This window comes from Gossypium hirsutum, chromosome A08 (genome assembly GCF_007990345.1).
Source record: "Gossypium hirsutum isolate 1008001.06 chromosome A08, Gossypium_hirsutum_v2.1, whole genome shotgun sequence".
NCBI classification, from domain to species: domain Eukaryota; kingdom Viridiplantae; phylum Streptophyta; class Magnoliopsida; order Malvales; family Malvaceae; genus Gossypium; species Gossypium hirsutum.
Window position 1 is genome coordinate 3,607,400 of NC_053431.1, and position 20,246 is coordinate 3,627,645.

Below are 20,246 nucleotides of genomic sequence, written 5' to 3' on the forward strand. Positions count from 1 at the left end.
AAAGTTCAGGATTCAAAGATTTTGGTTCGGAGATTAAAGTAAAAAAATTAATAAAATTGTGTGGAAAAATTTACAATAATAAAGACCAATCAAATAATTTATTCTAAATCTTCTTTTTGAGAAATAATAAATTATATAATTATTTTTAATTGCATTTGATGCCATTTACTCAATTTTCTTTTTCTTAAACACTTCTACTGCTAGGCTAACACATAATAATTACACCAATTAATAATTTAAGGTTTTTTTTATAATTAAGGTATTCTTTGTCTATTTTATAATAAATGAAATTTTTTTAGAGTTTATTACCATTCTTTCAATAATTTCATATTCAAAATTTAAATTTACATTATCTTACTAAAAATATACTTTTCTTTATTATATATACATAGCTTATCTTTACACAAGAACGGTCTTTGTGAGGAGAGGGGAGGTGGAGGGGAGGAGGCAGTGATCATTGAGGAGACAATGATCTCAACCTTCCCAAAATAGTAAAATTGTTTTTTAACTCTCTCAAAAATTTATAATTCAATTTTCATCATGTTTAATTTTTTTTTCTACTGTCACCCCTATTTGTGGAGCTGACTTGAATGAAACAAAACACTTTTTCTCAACAAATAGAGTAAAGAGATTCACTAACAATTCATGATCAACTATTTATATACTCGAAGAGTACCAAAATTAAAATATTAGACATTGATACCAATAATGAATATCTTCGTACAACCAAACATAATTTGAGCCTAGATTGGAGCTTCGTTTAAAACTGATCTAAGCAACAGAAAGTGGCCTTAGCATAGATTAATTCGATGTAGTTTTCCTGTTCTCAAACATTCCTTCAGTGCATGGCTTGCCTTGCTAGATACACTTGCAACTAAAAGTAATCTTTATGCATGGGAATACAAATACCCACAAAGACTGTATCCAATGTGGGAATTGAAGAGGGAACCAAGGACCATATTGTCTGCTACTGTAGTAGTCTAATGTGGATTATATTTGTTGCAAGTGAAAATATTTTAATTATCCAAGAACTGTAATATTTTATAATGAGTAAAATATTAAAATTATTTTTTTACATCACTAATTGACACTAAAATTATCAATAGACAACTTCTGTAGTCGCATGTACAACAAAAGATTCTTTTTACTCTAATTAAAATTTGGAGTGCTTATTAGAACTCAAGACACCTACAATTTATCTGATATTGTGAGAATTCTATAATAAGAATACCTAAACATAAAAATAAAAATATAACCAACAGCTACTGATAATAGTTTAAAATATATATAATATAGTAATGAATTACTTTTGTTAGCGAATTTTTAAAAAAAACTTCACTAAGATTACAACTAATTAATACTTTACTGATATTTATAGATATTAATTAATAAAATATTATATGAATATATATTTTTAACACAATTATAACCAAAAAATAATTCAAATACAAACATATAAAAGTACTCATAACGACTTTTTGGACAGTTGAGACCTTCCTGTTCTTTATTTGCCAAAATAGCAAGCAGAAAAAATAAAGCCCATTTCTTTTAGGTCACACAAAAAAAAAACATGTTACACATAAGCATACTCAACAAAGCTTGCACCGCAAGTCAAAATATAATACCCTTTTGAAACTTGTTTTGTGTTTAAACAGTTTTTTTCTTACCCTTTGCTACACAGGCACGTGCCAGTCACACGTGCTTCTCCACTTCTACGATGTGGAGCTGCTTTGTATATTTCATGGAGATGGTGATGCAGGTGAAGAGGTGTTGGAGGCATGTTGCTCGTCATCTTCAAACCCAAATTTACCATACAACCCCTGCACCATTAAAAAGTAGCAAGTGTCAAAAGGAAAACCACATTAATCGCAATCAAAATGAGTAAATAAAATATTTGTAATCCCAAGCTGCTTAAATTTGAGAAAAAAAAAATATATTTGACGCCGAAGACAAAGCTTGAGTGGATTGAGCTATAATTCTGATTAAAATGCTTAACTTGAATAACTCATGAGCCTAAATTCAATGTTTTTTAGACCGGACAATGGCCTAACCGGTCAAGTTAAAAAATTATTAAAAATTCAAAAAAATAATAATAAATTAAAAAATCCAGTTCAACCACCCTTTTCAACCAGTTTTTTACCCGATTCTGGTTCCTGGTCCAACGCACCAGTCTAGTCCGGTTCAAACAACATTGCATAAATTACAAATACAAGTAATGCTTGAAAACTCAAAGTCACTCTAACTCAACAACGAGATTGAATAGAATTTAAGGGGTTTTTTTCTTTTTCAAACTGAACTTTGAATAACTTGCAAACACAAATGACTTTTACACCTTAGCTTCGAAGAATGCAATGCTAAGATCGATGCTTATGCATGCTGTAAAATACTCTAGTAAAACCAATGAAAAATTGTGGACATACCATAGCATCATTGATTCCATAAGCGACACAATAGTGCTCCTGAAAACCAGCAGTTTCAAACAAAATCAGTGATGAACACAATAGTAGTATACATGGAACTTTTTAATCAACAGATGAGAGGCATAGATCATTTATGTGCACCGCTTGCCTCGTCACATGTCAGGCTAGCACCCACACACCAAATCTATGCTACTCAGAGTCAATTATGAGTGCTGGATACGAGTGCATTTAATTTTTTCCCTATATTTAGAGGATCGTTAATAATCATATTGTTCATATCCATTTTCAAATTCAGACAAATTCTTCAAGAAAAATAAAGCTCGGAGTAACATAGGACCAACTTTGTCTTATTTTCTAGGAACTTCTACGTTAACTTTCAGTTTGAACCAAAGATTCACTTACCTGCATCATATGCCATTCTTCAAATTCATCGAACAATTCCAGCCGCTCGATTCTGAACACCAGAAAATCAAATATAAGAGATCCTCTCAAAATATTTCAGAAAGGTAAAAAATTGGCAAGCTTTCCAATTAAAGTAAAATAAAAAGAGCTAAAGATGTGAAGAAAGAAATTGGAAGGGAATCCTCTTTATATCTTCTCAAAAACCTTGAAAGAATGGCGACTTAAAGAAAGGAAACAACCATTCTTCTTTACAGTAATGCACAGCACACAAAACAAAGGAATTCATTATCTGATTCGGATTTGAACTTATAGAAGTATTATGTTGTATTATGTTAGAATATGTTCACCCTCAACAGAAAATTAAAGGTCAAATTTGAAGTTACAACTTGCGTATTTACTAAACCAACTAAACAGGTCATGGCCTAGGCAATTGAATATCTATCAAATAAAAGTGGTCAACAAAATCATAGGAACATGCACAGGAAACAAATCCACAGATGGTTTACGTAACCAGAAAGCAATAAATAACTACAAGACAATCTAATTCTTATTTTCAAGTTCATGATACTGCTACATATCAAACTTAGCTAACAAGATAATAAAAAGTCATCAGAACAGAACCTAGTTCAAAATAATGAGTAAATTCCCTCAAGTTCAGGCAAATGGCCATCTGCACTGGCTAAATCTCCAATGGGCGATGACATATATGAAAAGTAATTATTTATAATGATAAAGCAGTATCTACCTTCGTCTTTCATTGGCGTCGACAAATTTACTGTAAACTCTCAGCATGTCCCAGGCAACAGCTTTCTGAAATCCCAGGAAATACACCAAAGAACATAAAAGATAATTGAAATAATAATTTTTTTTAAAAAAAAAAGACCAGAAAACAAAATGAAGAAGAAAAGGGACAAAGAATATACAAATATTACTTCTATTAGATGATGCCTTCACTTCTACATATTAAAGTTCATCACTGGCAGTTACTAGGAAGAAATCGAAGAAGTGGAAAGACAGTTGCTAGATTTTTAGCTTTATATAGCCAAAACTAGGTTTTTATATCAGGCATTACTTTTTCTTTTTTAGGTATGGAGGCATTAATGAGTTTACCATCATAGAAATGCTGCTCTAAAGGCACCCAGCCAAAGTATATCGTGAAATAAATAAACTGACAAATATATATGATCTACCTGATCCTAAATCCCATTATGAACAGACCACACAATTTCAGTCAAATTAAGAAACATAAAAAAAAAGGGTATAGCATCAAGTTGAATTAAAAAGACAAGATATACTCATATACCTGCCATCCCTGATCAAGAAATAGTTTTTCCTTTGCTAGCAAAGTTGGTGTAGCATCAATACCCAAAAGTGCACAGCCTCGACTCTGCAACAAAATGTTGACTAATAGTTATTGATCTTCACTAATAACTAGAGTAAGTTACTATAACTTGGTACCAAGGCATCTAAGCCTCACATTTCTGGCATTAACAGCACTTAAGCAATGACAACTCATTCATCTGCATTCCCTCATTTATTGCAACTTGACTAATTATTAAGCTCGCTTCATTGAAACCCTTATTATGTAAAACCAATTTTAGAAAGGGGGATAACATGCTCGATAAGGCATGAGTTCTAGTATCATAAGTGTTTCCTTATAGGAACGTTCACGAATCTGATCAATTATTCTTCACGCTTTATATGAAACTTGGTAATATAAACAAAATTTCAAAATAAAAGGTATTGACTGCAATTATATGTCTCAATTCCTTAAAAGTTTCCTGCATTTCAACCAGAAAGAAAAGAGGGGGAAAATGGCATTCTGTAAGGGGAACCTGATGTCCATATTCCCATCTAGCCAGACATCTTTCCTCTTAACATCAACAAAGTGTAAAATATGAACAAACTACAAAGAGGCTCTGGGTTCAAAAGAAATTCACGCAAACAGCGGAGAAACTGCTAATTCGCTCATAGAATCAAGCTAACTCACAAATAAATGAATCCAGAAAGTAAGAAGTTTTCACCTCCAAATTTCTTATCATTTGCTGCCCAAAAGCATCATCTGGATGAATCTGTTGACAAGGACAACAAGTGGTGGATTCATCAATTTCTCTTCAGGCATGTACACAGAAAGCACAGCAGCAGTCAAGGAAGGAACATAAGCAAGAAACCACAACCAACAAGACAGGAACTAAAGCTGTCGAGGTTTCAGAAAAGTACACTACCTGCTCATATAGGAAAAATATTGCTGTTGAAAACGTCTTTGACGCCCAACCAACAATAGAACGGCTTGAATCTGGATTCAGGTATATTAAAACGCATTCTGCAATAATAAATGTTGGCAGACTGATACCGATATCAGATGACCCTTAACATGAAAATAATAAATAGATTCTACCCATAAAAGGCAGAAATGAACAAAAGATCATGAAAATAGCTAGATAACATACAAATTTAAAAGCTAAACAAGGGAAAGAACAAAAATTCAGCAAACCCTCATAATTACAATCATTATATATGCAAAATGGAATAGACATGAAGATATCAACTATTTGCAGCTTCCAAATGGATGAGGAAAATGCTAACAAGTGCAAAAGAATAGAATCAATTCATGAAATACCTGGGATCCATATTTGCCAATGATATGACATCATCCAACTTCTGAATGTCACGCAAATCAACCGCAAGTAGCTTGTAGTGATCACTGAGCACTTCTCCATTCTCTGCAAAGATATGAACTCTGTATCATTCTACAAAGAAACATGTGCCAAAATGCACCAAAAGCAAGATACTATAAAGTACAAGAAGCTAGCTCTGCGATTCCTTCAATCAAAAGTTTGTTGATGCACAATGAACTATAATATATAAAATCTGCCATCAAATCCTCAAAACATCTACTAGATGCAATGGACATATGACTTCCCAAAAAAACATATTTAACAAACAAATAGAAACTCAACCAAACATGAGCTATTCACAGAACGGTTGAAAGGGACAATTTTCTGCTTCATGTTTTGCACGGCATCTTTAATGTTAAAGTTTATGTACAATGGAAAAAGCACTCTTGGTAATAGCACTAAGCATCCACATAAACCAGAAAAAGAAAAATGGGAATTTGATAAATAAAAACAATAATAGCAGCAATTTGCCGTACAATAACCCAGTAGCCAGGGCAACTTACCTCGCGAGATTGATGCTGTTGCACCAATTTTGTTCCTCAATTGACTGTAGGATTCAATAAGGGAAGCTTTTTTGCTGGTTACCTAAAGTAAGAAATCACTGTTTAAAGCACAGTATTGCACAAATCAATTGCAATCATAAAATAAAAAAATGTACCTCTTTAAAATCCAGTTCCACGTATAGATACGGTGCTTTTCCCTCATCCTGTGAATGAAAGAAAACAAAAATCACAATTAAACTTGTTAATATTCAGGCTTCCACAAGGTAAATCAAATTTTTCAAGAACACAAAATATGCAGCAAAAATACAAGGGAACATGCATTTTCTCTAGATAATTATTGAAAAATAAACAAAGCAGATAACTAATGCCAACAAATAGAAACATGGAAAAACTTAAGTTACAAGTGTTCAACACAAGTTAAACAATAAAGGTAGAAATTTCATAAGTCTGTATTATGTTATGAGTTTATCCAACTCACAAGAAAAATCAGGCACCTGCAACTGAAAATAGGTGGTATCAAATCCAGCACCAAGTGATAGTATCTGCCTCTTTGTTTTACCCTTTTCACTATTAGATCCCTCACAATCAAGAAACTGATATAGAAGCTTCCTGAAAGCAGCCCAACGTGCAAAATAACCTAAAATACACAGCCAAATAAAACAGAAAGAAAGAATAACAATCCATTAGATTAAATTCATTAAAAAATAATAATCCATTAGATTAAATTCATTAAAAAAATAATAACAATCCATAAAGATTAAATTCGTTAAAAAATCGCAAAGAAATTCAAATGAACCAAAACTTACCACGGTTAATAATAGGAGATCTCCTCACAGGTCTTCTGACAAACAAATGGATGTAGTCATCTTTCATGTATCCCTTTTTAACGCATGACCTTTAAATACACAGCGTGGAAGAAGTGAGAAATAAAATGCCAAGTGATGCCTCTCAGTGTTTTGAATGAGTTAAATATACTTCTTTTCAGATTACTATGTATAGAAAAGCATCCACTTACAGTACTGCAAAAGTAAATTAGTTCTACACATTTTGATATCATTTTATAGGATTAATATTCTATTTCACAAACCAACAGTTGGATTTACAAATATAATTGGACTCATCATGCAAGTAAAATTTCAAATCTATCCTACACCTCTATCATATCAATCCAGAATACGATTTTTCATTATTAAACGCTTTTGCATCCAACCAATTATAGTATTATACATCCTAAAACCATTCAAAACTAACATAAAATAAAATAGCCTATTAAACAAATATAAATCATACATGCAAAACTAATTTAGTATTACACTAGTATATGTGATATCTCCATATGTATATATACACAAAAAACAAAAATAAAAATCAAGAAATGTTCAGAACAAAAAAATACTTCTAATTTAATTGCTCATTAGAATCATCTCTTTCACATTGAAATGCTGCATCAAAGATCGATGCTAAACCGTTTCGGATAAATTTCAAAAGTTCCGAACCTAATTTTTTTTCTTCGATATTCTCAAATAACGAAAAGAGAAAAAGTAATAAATGAAAATTAAAGTTTGCAAGGGGGCGAAATACAATGGAGATAACATGGCAAAAAAAAAAAAGAAAGAAAGAAACAAGGAATAGCACTCACAGTTTACTGGCTGAAGCATCATCGTTGGTGGCTTGAACCGCTGCCCTGTTGCTACGTGAATTAGCCACCGAGTTCGCCATGGAAAGCAATAGAGAGAAGGGGGGTTCGATTTTTTTTTTTTTTACGAGAGAAATTAAAGTGCAAAATACTATAAGTCCGTATACGGTTCGAGGTTTTAATTGAAGGGTTCGCCCGAGATTTTGTTTGGCTCTGAAATCTTTTGGCTCGCAATTTGACGCGCCAGCATCTGGTAAAATTATTCAGAAGTTTACTATTTGGCGAGAAAAGAAAAATATTTATCCAATATTGTACACTATAATAAAAAAATTGAGTTTTGGGTTTTTATTAAAATAATCTAAAAAAATTATGTACTAGAATATGTATATAAGAAATTTATTTATTAAAATAGTATTTCTTTTTCTTTTGACAAAAAATAGTATTCCTTTTATTTTCTTTTATTTTCTTTAGAAGAGTTCCTTAAATTGATGTTATTTAAATCGGATCAAATTGATCAGTCAAATCAGTAATAAGTCAGGAGGGACAATTAGACTCATTAATCGACGAATAGCTAGAAACCAATTGAACCAAGTTAAAGACCAATTCAACCAACAATGGAATCAATTATCTATTTTTTAATACTTTTTTACTTTTATGATTTTGTTATAATTTATTTAATTGAAACTTTCAAACCGAAGACTTACTATTTGATTGATTTAACCATTCGTCCAATTCTAAAAATCTTGTTTATCGAGTAGATAATTTTTTAAAAGTATCCAAAAGATACTTATGGTATCTTTTTTTTGTGTGTGTGTGTAAAGAAACAAAGCAAATGAATTACATTTTATTAAACTGAGCGAAAACACTACTTGCTTTATCATAATAAATGATTTCTAGCATCTCCCTAATAGGATCATCAAACACTTGCAGATCTTCTTTCTCGTCTGAAGCCATTTTAACTATACGGTCAGCAACTTGGTTATCCTCTCTCGAGACGTGTCAAAAACATCAATGCTTGACATGCATCAAAAGTTGTTACACCTGATTAAAGCTGTAACACCATTGTCCCGTATCCGTTGCCAGATTAAGGTTATAGAGTATTACCATACAATCAAATACCTTTAAACGTAATATCATACAGTAATTCAAACACATCATAAACCATCCATACACATGCATATTGTCTCTAAGTTGAGCCTTCAAGACCTTAAAAATAACTTAAAGGCAATTCAGAACCAATTCGAATCAATTTAGAAAGTTTGGGAAAAAGTAGAAAATTTTGAAAACAGAAGACACACGGTCGTGTACCTCACATGGTTAAGAGACATGCCTGTGTCTCAAGCTGTGTAACTCTCTGAGTAAGGACACACGGCCGTGTCCCAGCCCGTGTTTTCACCCGTGTAACTCTCTAAGTAGGGTCACGCGGCCATGTCACATGCTCGTGTGCTAGGCCGTGTAACTCTCGAAATTGCCCCACACACTCATGTGCTAGGCCGTGTAACTCACTGACTTGCATACAAATGACCAAGAAGTGACATATGACCAAGTCGCACGCTCGTGTCTTAGGCTGTGTGAGCCTAAAATTACTCATTTTTATAGCCAATTTCATTCCCTTTAAGCATAGGCACCTACACATACTTTCAAATACACGTTCAGGAGGTATAATTCTACTTCAAACATTCACAACATAATTATATATCCATTCTCAACTTGTAACCACAATACATTTATCTCTTAATATACACCTATTCCATTCCCATGTACTAAAATAACCTATAGCATACCATTTCATATTTTGAAACTTTCAAACATATTAAGTAACAAGTAGGATTTCACAAGTTGAACAAGTGTATAACATGTCACAACATTTTACTCAAAAACTAGGCATTAAAGACAATAATACTTAGGTTCCTAGTACATGTCATATACCAAACTGAGAAATTAAGTCTACTAAGATTCCCGGATAGTGTGATTCCTAGCGTTGACCTGATCCTCTTAGCCTTCAAAATGTAATCTACAAAATGAACAAATTATAGGTAAGCTTATACGAAGCTTAGTAAGTTCGTTTAGAAGTTAATAAACCTTTCAATTCAAATATAGATTTAGTCAACATTAAACATAGTTTCCAATCCACACAACTTATGCAATAATTACAATCAATTCAGTAGCTCAGTATAATCATAGGCATTGCTTGATTGAGCTTCTCATCAGTATAACCGTAAGTTTCTACTTGTTTGAGCTTTACTTAGTACAATAGTAGAATTTGTTTGATAAAACATCAATCAGTATAATAGTAGGATTTGTTTGGTTAAGCATCCATTCAATATAAAGGTATGATTTACTTGATTGAGCTTCATTTAGTATAACAGTAAGTTTTGGCTCGATTGAGGTATTTCCCGTATATGAACAACATTTTAACAAGAATGTAAGAATTTAGGAGTATAATTAAATATATGAACTTACCGAACTGTTTTGCAGAAGATTTCAAATTACAGAGACTATTTCGCTGTTTTACCTTTTCCCCGATTATCCCTATGTTATTGATCAAATCAAGGTTTGAAAATCAAAAGGAAAAAACCTAGTTTTTCCTCTCTTAGCTATGAATAAGATGAAGAAAATGAGAAATTTCTTCAAATTTTTATGTTTAATTTAATATATATACTATGGTATTTTTGTAATTTTGACAACTTTCCTAATCAACCTTAAGTAACCTCTGTTCTAAACTTAATTAAGCCATTCACCTGTGCAAATCATCATTCAATCCCACTAACTAAATTCCCATGGGTTTATCATCCAGTTAGTCCCTTTAATTTAACTATTCAACTTTTACAATTCAATCATTTTTACTTATTAAACTATCAAAACAATAAAATTTCTCAACCAAATTTTAACATGACTATGTAGACCTCATGAATACACTAATTAAATAATATATACCAAGTATTTCGTCGGAATTTATTATCTCAAAAACCACTGTTTCTGATATCACTGAAAACTGAGTTGTTACAAAAGTAAAACTCGATGTTGCATATGAAATGGTAATTTACTTTAAAAATAAATTCATAATCATTAAAGATTTTAAACTTTAATGAATATAAGAAAAATACAAGTGTCAAGTTCCTTATAAATTAAATTCATGATCTATGGGGGTGTTTCGTAAACAAAATTTTGGGCATCTTTTAGTTAATTTAGGCACAAATGGAGGATTGAATAATCAAATTATCTAATTGTAATGTTTGGTGAATAAAAGTTTGCAATAGTTTGTTGTGTTAAAACCTTCAAAACCAAAAACTCTAGGATAGACAACTTTTTTTCAACAACTAATTGAGAATGAGATATGTGGAATGGCATATCTAACCATGCTTCTTAAAAAATTACTTCATTTGTCACATGCTTTTAAACCCACTAGAGGTGTCAAGATATTAGTAGCCTTCATTATTCCATTTTCACTTTCATCTCCAATGTCCAAAGAAAAAACTAAAAAAAAAAATCCGCCATAAATATACAAAAATCAACATTGCCGTGAGAAATTTTCAATCAAATCTATTCATCATTCAATATTTATGTACTCTTAATTTATTTTTAATTTATCTGTGTAAAATGATTTCTTATACAACTTTATATTAATTGAAATATGCTACTTGACAAATTTATTCAGAGTGTGACATAATTATTACTAATTTACATACTAATAACATGATATAATTATCACTAAGAATATAGTTTACAATCATATTGATACACTATTAATATTTATCAAATTTCACAAAATTAATATTTGCAAATAATGAACTTACAAATTTTGTTTATTTAAAATTTTAAAAATATTCACTAATTAATTTTCACAATGAATGTTCTAATTCTTTGGTCCTAGTGTTTTATTTAAATAATTTTACCCATTAAAGATTAAAGTATTATAAACAAATAAATACTTAACAATAAAATGTAACACGTTCTTATTTGTCATTTTACACATACAAGTTTTCAGCTATCATCTAAGTTTTATTAAACATTTTTAAATAAACAGTTAATAGAATCAATTGATCAAACCAGTCACTACAATCAACTGCTAGTTAATTCCTAAATAGGATGTATATTTAATCTTAACCACCAAATATTCATACTAAACAATACAAGAGTAATACCTCAATACTCAAAGGTTTTGAACTCTTTAATTAAATTTAAAAACCTAATTATAATATATGCTTTGAATAAAACTCGACATTTATAATTGTTGAAATCCGTATACCTAATTTTTATCGAGTTACAAATATTCATTTTTCTTTTTTTTTTTCGGCACAACCAAAAATTTACTAGCACGTGAAACAAACTTTTCAGACTAGAAGAAATGTGAAATTTTCAATACCAAATGAGAATCAATATAAGCTGAGAGCATAGCTAAAACAACTCAATTTCAAATGCGCTCATCACTACATGTAGTCAAAGTGAAGACGACGCGTGATCATGTGCAAACTTGAGTACTTTGCTTGAAAACGCGAACAATCGCACCCCTCCATTCAAGATCGACTTTAAATGAACCAAATGACATATTTGTATAGGAGGTTTTAGTGGCGAATTCAAGGCGTTGGGAGGGGCAGCCTTCCTAAAATAAAAAAAAAAAATTATTTAGGTGTTTTATAAATTATAAAATTTTAAATTAATAAAGATAAAATTATATTTTGATATCAAAAAATGATAATAATATAATTTAATTTTTTAAAAATTATATAGATATAGTATATTAAAATCATCAAATTGTATTTTTATTATTATAAAAATATACAATTGAATTTCATCTCTCAAAAAAAAAATTTCTAGATTCACTCTTCGGAGGTTTATTTCTCCAACTTTAAGAGTGTGTTTGGTTTGATAGAAAGGATGAGGAATAAAAGAAGAAAAATGAAAAGTGGAAAGAAAATAAAATTTGAGTGTGTTTAGCCAGGAAAAAAAGTGGGAGGAAAGAAAATAAGAGGATAAATAATTTTTCATCTTAATGTATAAAAAATTAATCCATTCAAATTTGAATGATGAGAGGGAAGAAGTATACCTTAGTTCAAGTTAAACAATTTTCAAATATTTTGTTCTTTCCTTTCAGTTCATTTTTCCTACCAAACACGACTATATCTTTCTATTTTCCCATCCCTTCAATTTTTTATCTTTTTAATTTTCTTTCTACTATATCAAGCAAAGCCTATATGTGAGTAAATGACCGGTGAACTTCAGCACTTCTTTTTCATGCTTGACAAGGTTTGTTGTCAAATTATGTACTATCAACCTTCATAATATGATTGTGCACATTACTCTAAATGAAAGTTATTAATAAAACGCTACACATCATGATCCGCTACACTTATAAGACTACATTCAAATAGAATTTATGACAAACCAAATCATACATTGTTCAATATAAAGTATTACATAATCCCATAACAAAAATAAAAATGCATCAACATGTTAAATTTATAAAACTAATATTATGAACATGTGTTTACAAGTTGTTAACACAATTATTTATTGGAGCAATCCTTTAGAAATTATATGCAATAATGAGAATACATGATAGCTTATGATTTAACTCATTTGTTATCATATATGATCACCCTCATGGCAAACAAGTCTTAATTTAATTAAAAAATTATTAAATTTTTTTATAAAATAACAAATATTACTATGAATGTGTTTTTGTTTATTTATTTCTTAAGGTATTTACTGGATCGAATTCAGTAATTAATCTTCTGCATTCTGTACGCCTATTAAGGGATAGATGTTAGCCACGAGTTTAAAAGTTGCTCCATACCAAAAACAAGAATCGAACCCTCAACCAACCACTAGTTAAAAGTAGGAAAAGCGAGGTTTAGTTCAAAGCAAAGGTAAGAACTGTAAATAAGATATATATTGAATTTAAGTCATTCGTGGACTGTAATCGATTAAAGGGATCACAAAAGACGAAAGAGAATCAAAGTTATTATTACTTACTGTAGCTCCGGCGGGGATTACTTTACTTGTCTGTTCAGCTAAGCGAGCGAGTCTTTCAGGTCTGGGACGATTCTCCTATCGTCTTAAGGGCTAAGGTGGAAGATGTTAAATGTCCTTATTAATGCTTTTTCTCTTACCATCATTTTATATAAAATCTAAAAAAAAATATCAATAACATTTGAATACAAAACTTCCTATTATCATCCTAACCTTACCCTTCCAAAAATCAAAATATCATTTATTTTTATACCAATTTTTTTATAAATATATTACTAAACAATTTCAGGAACTTTGGCAATAAATAAATAAATTGAACAACTGTTTTTGGGCTGGTCTCTAAACGCGGGGGCCATTTTACTAGTTCTCAGGAAACTATCAAAATCCCACAAATTCTACAGAAATTTCATCATTTTTATTTATTTATTCAAACTTTTAAAGGCTTTCCGTCGCTTAATCAACCGTCTTCAGCACCAATCCAAACTCTTAATTTCCATTGACATTTTTCAAAATTAAATTTATTTAATTATTAATTTTCCTTCTGTGTGTGATTTGGGAGGCTGTTTCTGAAGATGGAAATCGAGGAAAAACAAGCAGAGGTAATTGATCATTTCGTGAAGCAAGTATCAGCTCAGAAGGGCTCGGCTCTTGGCTCCGTTTTCGTTGAAGCGACGTCGCATCCTTCACTTTTCGCCTTCTCTGAGATTCTTGCTGTGCCCACTGTCGCTGAGGTTAGGGACTGTTCCATCTTCGATCTAAGAAATCAAAACCATAGTCAATTATCAATTTTCCTTTTCTTGTACATAGTTTATTAGCTGTTGAAGAGGTTTTGGAGTAGGATCGCACTGTTTGGTTAGTGAGAAAAAGGAGCGGAAAGTTAAGGATACTTAAATTGGTTTACACTATTCGGCAAACCATGTTGCTTGTTCTTTGATGTTACAATGGAATTAGGTTTGAATATTGTAGGGTTTTTTTGTTGTTTGTTTAATTTAAATTTTTGTGGCAAATTGTTTTATCAGTTTCATGTGGCATTTCATTTATGACTGTTGGTTTGATCATACTCTTTCCTAGCTATTCAATGGTTACTGAGTTGTTCAGTTTTTTTTTTTTGTTAAGCTTTTGTTTAGAGGCATTAGTTTACTAGTATTTTATGTGAAATCAATGTACTTTTTGCAGCTAGAAGGAACTGACAACTCGGTGCACCTTGAGATGCTTCGATTGTTTGCACATGGAACATGGAGCGATTATAAGAGTAAGTCGGGGAAAAACCCATGTCTTAGGCAGAGCCACTGTTTGGTTAGAAGTTTGTAATGCCTTCAATGCACTTGTTTCTTTCCTGCATTTAAGATTTTTAGTAGTAAATGTGTTGCTACTGTGTACGTTTTAGACTTCAATACTGAATAACAAAGAGGTTGAAATGTGTTTTCTACCATGTTGGTTGATTTTGATGTTTAAACATGAAAATTGTTCATTAAGGCTTGGCTTGGTAGAGTGGAAAGAAAATTGGAAAGATGGAAAATTGAAGGGGTAGAAAAATAGAAGATGGAAAATATAATTTTTCTTTCCATAGGTGTGCTTGGTAGGAAAGATGGAAAAATTGAAAGAAAAAATAATTTCTTTCCATCCAGTGCTTGGTAGAGTTGGAAAATGAAAGGAAAGAAACTAAAACATTTGAAAAATACATAATTTTGAACTAACATACCTCTCTCACATTTTCTCTCCTCTCATCATCCCAATTTGGAAGGACTGGTTTTCTATTTTATTTGCTTTCACTTTTCTCCCTTACCGGGCACACTCCAAATTTATTTTCTTCCCACTTTTTCACTCCCTCCTACCGTTCTTTCAATTTTCCACCCAACCAATCACATCCAAAGGGATATGGGTTTTGCTTCTAGTAAATGTTAAGTATTTTAATTTTATAGTTGCTCATGGCTAAAACTGCAGCTTTCTATTTAAACAAATGATGAAAATGAGCTTCGGGAAATGGAATTGAACCTCATTTTATGAAGTTGTAAACTATCTTTCCACTAATCTTCTTGAAAATATAGCACTGAGCTTAGTATCTAAATGGAAATTTTGAGGTCTATTGATTGGAAAGGCATTAAATTTGAATATCACTTTTCCAGATTGACAAAATAACTTTTCCCCCCTTTTCTTCATCACTTTTATTGTCTTCCTTTTGATAGTGTTTGTCAGTAATGTTTATTCTTCCAGGCACAGTAGGCAGCAGAATGCCTTTTCAGCTTTTACTTAATTAAACTATTTGATATTTATATATTTCTTAGACTTGATTGTTCATTTTTTCTTCTGCACATCGTAATGTGATAAACTTTGCAATTAGGAAATAGCGGTAAGTTTCCTCAACTGGTCCCAGATCAAGTTCTCAAGTTAAAGCAACTTACTGTCCTTACACTTGCCGAGACAAAAAAGGTATTCTCTTTGAGTTATGAGGAATTTGCACTTCTTTTTCTTTTTCTTTTGCTCAGAAAAAGTAGATTTTATTAATAAAGGCATTGAACACAAGATCATGGATTACAACATAACACCTAAGAACAATGCCTTGAAACACCTACAACGTAGATAAAACCAAATTCACCTTAGAACAATACCCTGAAATGCCTACAACCTAGATAAGACTAGATTCACCCTCATATCAGCTTAGAAAGATGCCTTTGCACTTCTACACATGCCATTTCTCGGTCTAGTTCTGTTTTAGTCATTATAGCACATTTTGACATTTAACAAGCATGCAACTTTAGATCTCTGTCCTCTAGGTAACTGAGTTCATAATATGATTGAACAAATTGCTTAGTATCTCTTGAAGATTTAATCTTTTTCAGAATTCATTTAATTCACTTTCTAATGTAAAGGGATAAATGCAAAATTCGTGGGGATTGGAATCTTTGTATGCTGATTATTATGTAGGTTTACATCAAGTTCTTTTATCCTTTATTAAATAGTACTTTTTAAATATCTTGTTCAGGTACTATCATATGATCAGCTAATGCTGGAGTTAGATGTCACAAATGTCCGTGAACTTGAAGATTTTCTAATCAATGACTGCATGTATGCTGTACGTAGTCTCCTAGTGTGATTCTCTATACCACTTGTCTTTAAAGGATGATTTTCATTCGACAGACTGAAAGGATCATCCTGCTAGTGCATCATGCCTGTTAGTTTTAAGGTGGCTCGGCATCAAACACAGCATGGCAAATATGCTTCTTCAATACAATTTCACATTTCATATGTTTTGCCCTTCAGACATGTACCTACAACTATCTGAACTGTCATTTGGTGTTTGGCCCTGAAACCCGAGATCAAACTTAGCTTTTAGGGGTTGTTGGACTTTTTAAGGGAGTAACACTACTGAACTGAAAGTTTGCTGATTCTTCGTTCTTTGTCAACCATTTTGTCAGGGTCTAGTTAGAGGAAAGCTGGATCAGCTGCAAAGATATTTTGAGGTATCAATTTGCAGTCTTCAAGTTTGAAGTTTTTTGTACTTTGCTGTATTCCTTTCTTTTCCCCTTCTTATTAAAGTTTCTCATATATGCTATCGAAGGTTCAATTTGCTGCTGGGAGGGATTTGAGGCCAGGACAACTTGGAAGTATGATACAAACACTATCAAACTGGTAACATCCTGGTTCTAATTAAATAAGTGATTAAGACCTCTGTCCTTGCAGCATTAATAGTTGCTACTGTCTGATGTCATATTAGCTTTTGGCTTTGTTCATTAGAGCTGGCTAGTTCAACAAGGTTTGATAGAAATGCAAACACAAATTTGATTGATGTCAGCTTATATATCTACCATCTATCTATGGATGAGAACCTAGGTTGGCTACGTCAGATAACTTACTTGTTACAATTCAAGACAAGATAAAATGGGCTGATACAATGAGTGAGTTGGACAAGAAACACCGAAAGGAGCTTGAAGATAGGGTGATGGAAGTAAAGAAAGCTGTCTCCGTCAAGGTCAGTTGAACCCAGTTTTCCCTTAAATAGATTGATTGGACCATTACAAAGCATGAGAAGCAAAATGCAGCTGAAAGTGTTATCATTATTTCTATTGTTGTGTTTTTAGTTTTTAAACGAAATCTATATAAGCATTGAAGATAGCGGAACTAGTTTGACTTTCCATGAATGTGCTAGTCGTAGACATGAATGCATCTCTTTAAATATTGAAATTGTTTTGGTAGGAGGGGTGGTCATGTGAAAGAGAGTTCTTTAATTCTTCCAAAAATGCTTAGACAGAAAAAGTTTGGAGCTTAAAGCTGCAACTTGTTAAATGCAAATGAGTGAGCTTAACTGGATCTAGGAGTAGCATGCCATGACTTTACTCATTCGATATCGAGGTATGTTGGTCGATGAGGCTTATTTTGTGCCAGAAGTTACAGACTGCAAGCAGGCCAATACTGACTTCTAAGGGCTCGATGAAATCAACTCTAAACCTGGTGGAATGATGGACTTTGAGGAAGACCAAAGCCGACACAAGAGAGGTTAATACTTTTTTCAACTTAATCCACTTTTGTTCTAATCCTTGAATATTATTTTTACTGAAGAGGTTTTATGGTTTTCACGGTATCTTCTGCTTTTCCTTTTCTTTAAGTCATCCACAGCTTGATTTTGGTCACTATTTTACCCATTCTTTAATGCTGTGGATGATTGGTTATCACCAGTTGTAGAGTTATATTTATTTATTGAATTCACAGAACTTCTACTTGTAGTGCATTGTTTGAACTGACTGCATTTGTTGATAACTAACGGTTTGGAGAAAATGCAGGAGAAGGCATCTGATGTCCTGAAGAAAGAACATGCAACTTATTGGACGGCGTTTAGAAGACCAACCAGATTTTTGTTCATGATAGTCCCAGTAACCAATGATTCTGCTTTTCAGGCAGTGATAGTGCTGCTTTGGTAGTGAATTTGACAATTGTGGCGTTATAATTTCAGAATTGTTAGCATATCGTAAACCCATTGTTATTCCTATTGAGTTGGGAAAGATAGGACAAAACACAGACTCAAAATTTAGAACACTTAGATATCCAAGATTTACAAATTCAAGTTATTTCACTTTTTAATCATGCACTTCATGCTGCATCATGAAGATTATATATGGCTGATAGTTCCATTATGTTAGAAAAGTTGGACTTGAGCGTTCTTGTTTCCTATACTTTGTTTACTGGGGCTGCCTGATCTAATCTTTGAATGCAACAGTGCAGTATGACTCGGCCATTCTAGGGTCCATTGAGAAACTCAAACCACCCAGAGGGAGGAAACCGAGTGGAAGCTGCTTTGGACTTGCGTCATACGACATTGGACTTTTGATCTTTCTCTGGCTGCCACTTTGCTTTTATAACGCCCGGGATTCATGGTATTTCTCATTTCTATCTTCCTTTCATTTTCATTTTGTAGTTTTTGGTAACTCTTATTTGTGCTTCACTGATTCAATGGTGGTTGAGAACACCATTGAAAAAACTTTCCATGGGTTCGTGAATCTACTGGTGGCTTGGCTTCATGGTGTTGTTCTTGTTCTTGTGTTTGGTTTTTATTTTAATAAGAATTTCCTAAACCTAATTGTTAATCATATGAATTGCTTTGCTTTTACATTTGTTTTGGTCCCTATACGAAAAAAAGTGCGACTAATTTTCTCGCTTGATAGCGATGGTAAATGTACAATAGCTATTAGCTACCATCTTTTATTATGTTAATGTTGCGTACATATGGTGTTGATATGCATGGATGATTAGCGTGCATGGGGAAAAAATCTGGTCTAATTACAGTCTTACTCCCTATATTTTTTGCATATTTAATCCCTCTGCTTTTAATAATGGGATTTAGTTCCTCTACTCTTTTGGATAACATCATAAAAGGAATTATGTTAAATTGGATTATGTGGTATTTTTAAAATAAAGAAAAATAGTCATTTGACCAATTTAAAGTTGTGTGGAAATCATGTAAGCAATTATTTTTGATAATTTAATTCATAAGCTTTAAGTATGTGCTTTTTTTGAGTGATAATGTGTGTTTATATTATATTTGTATAGTTTTGTTAGGTCATTTAAGATATTTTATATTTATATAAAATTTGATATTTTAATAATTCATATTATATATAAATTCTAACCTTCGTGTATTTATGTCATGTTTATGTTATTCTTTCATGTCGTGTTTGTGTTATGTACTCATGTCTAATATTACCTGGTGAAGTTTAATCAACAATATTTTTCTGATAAAAATCTAATATTGATTTTTTTTTTGCTTTCTATTTTTTTTATATTTTCTAAACAATCATAAGCCCATCTAATTAATTTAAAAGATATTACGCGCTTTTTATTTGATACTACACAAGGGAACAAAGATTTTATTCGTTGTTGTTGGTCTTTCCCCCTTTTTTTTTTTTTCGTTTTTTCATCTTCTGAAAAACAAAACTTCAATTCTTCAAAATTGGGTTTTGGGCATTTTTAGCAGAAATCTAATTACGAAAATTGCAAACTAAGCTGAATCTGCTTCTGTGTATTAAGTATCAAATTTATCCAGTTTTTTATTTTTTTTTAAAAATAACATTTATGTTTAACACCTGTTTTGAATAGTCCATCTAATGTATTCGAATTTAAAAGTTCAAACTTGATCAGAAAA

The 20,246-nt window shown here is 31.8% G+C and overlaps 2 protein-coding genes across 7 annotated transcripts; one reads left to right on the top strand and one right to left on the bottom strand.

The window, feature by feature from the left end:
* Positions 1-1,475: 1,475 nt before the first annotated feature.
* LOC107926120 (leucine carboxyl methyltransferase 1 homolog) lies at positions 1,476-7,892 on the bottom strand. Its single transcript, XM_016856924.2, has 13 exons — positions 7,643-7,892; positions 6,810-6,898; positions 6,498-6,640; positions 6,159-6,206; positions 6,004-6,085; positions 5,443-5,545; positions 5,048-5,168; positions 4,847-4,894; positions 4,126-4,209; positions 3,568-3,632; positions 2,823-2,874; positions 2,421-2,459; positions 1,476-1,820 (listed from the first exon to the last, which is right to left on the bottom strand). Exons 1-13 carry the CDS (start codon positions 7,720-7,722, stop codon positions 1,740-1,742), a joined length of 1,035 nt encoding a protein of 344 aa, XP_016712413.1. The 5' UTR covers positions 7,723-7,892; the 3' UTR covers positions 1,476-1,739.
* A 5,903-nt stretch (positions 7,893-13,795) lies between these two features.
* On the top strand, positions 13,796-19,327 carry LOC107926187 (COP9 signalosome complex subunit 7). Of its 6 annotated transcripts, XM_016856982.2 has the most exons (9): positions 13,914-14,343; positions 14,789-14,864; positions 15,954-16,042; positions 16,596-16,685; positions 17,029-17,073; positions 17,172-17,242; positions 17,444-17,582; positions 17,996-18,106; positions 18,391-18,691. In XM_016856982.2, the coding sequence occupies exons 1-8, from the start codon at positions 14,185-14,187 to the stop codon at positions 18,068-18,070; spliced, it is 744 nt and encodes a 247-aa protein (XP_016712471.2). In that variant the 5' UTR covers positions 13,914-14,184; the 3' UTR covers positions 18,071-18,106; positions 18,391-18,691. The 6 variants fall into 6 exon arrangements, with proteins under 6 accessions (XP_040931584.1, XP_040931588.1, XP_016712471.2 ...); XM_041075650.1 differs by lacking the exons at positions 17,996-18,106; positions 18,391-18,691 and adding an exon at positions 18,830-19,327 and having other exon boundaries at positions 13,796-14,343; XM_041075654.1 differs by lacking the exons at positions 17,996-18,106; positions 18,391-18,691 and adding an exon at positions 18,825-19,312 and having other exon boundaries at positions 13,796-14,343.
* The last annotated feature ends 919 nt before the right edge of the window (positions 19,328-20,246 follow it).

Excerpts from the sequence above, each read along its gene's own strand:
- LOC107926187 (XM_041075650.1), top strand. The coding sequence starts at position 14,185 with ATGGAAATCGAGGAAAAACAAGCAGAGGTAATTGATCATTTCGTGAAG. Across the intron at positions 14,865-15,953 it reads AACATGGAGCGATTATAAGA|GAAATAGCGGTAAGTTTCCT; the intron begins GTAAGTCGGGGA and ends CTTTGCAATTAG. Across the intron at positions 16,043-16,595 it reads CACTTGCCGAGACAAAAAAG|GTACTATCATATGATCAGCT; the intron begins GTATTCTCTTTG and ends TATCTTGTTCAG.
- LOC107926120 (XM_016856924.2), bottom strand. The coding sequence starts at position 7,722 with ATGGCGAACTCGGTGGCTAATTCACGTAGCAACAGGGCAGCGGTTCAA. Across the intron at positions 6,899-7,642 it reads GATGCTTCAGCCAGTAAACT|GTCATGCGTTAAAAAGGGAT; the intron begins GTGAGTGCTATT and ends GTGTATTTAAAG. Across the intron at positions 4,210-4,846 it reads AAATGATAAGAAATTTGGAG|AGTCGAGGCTGTGCACTTTT; the intron begins GTGAAAACTTCT and ends ATTTTGTTGCAG.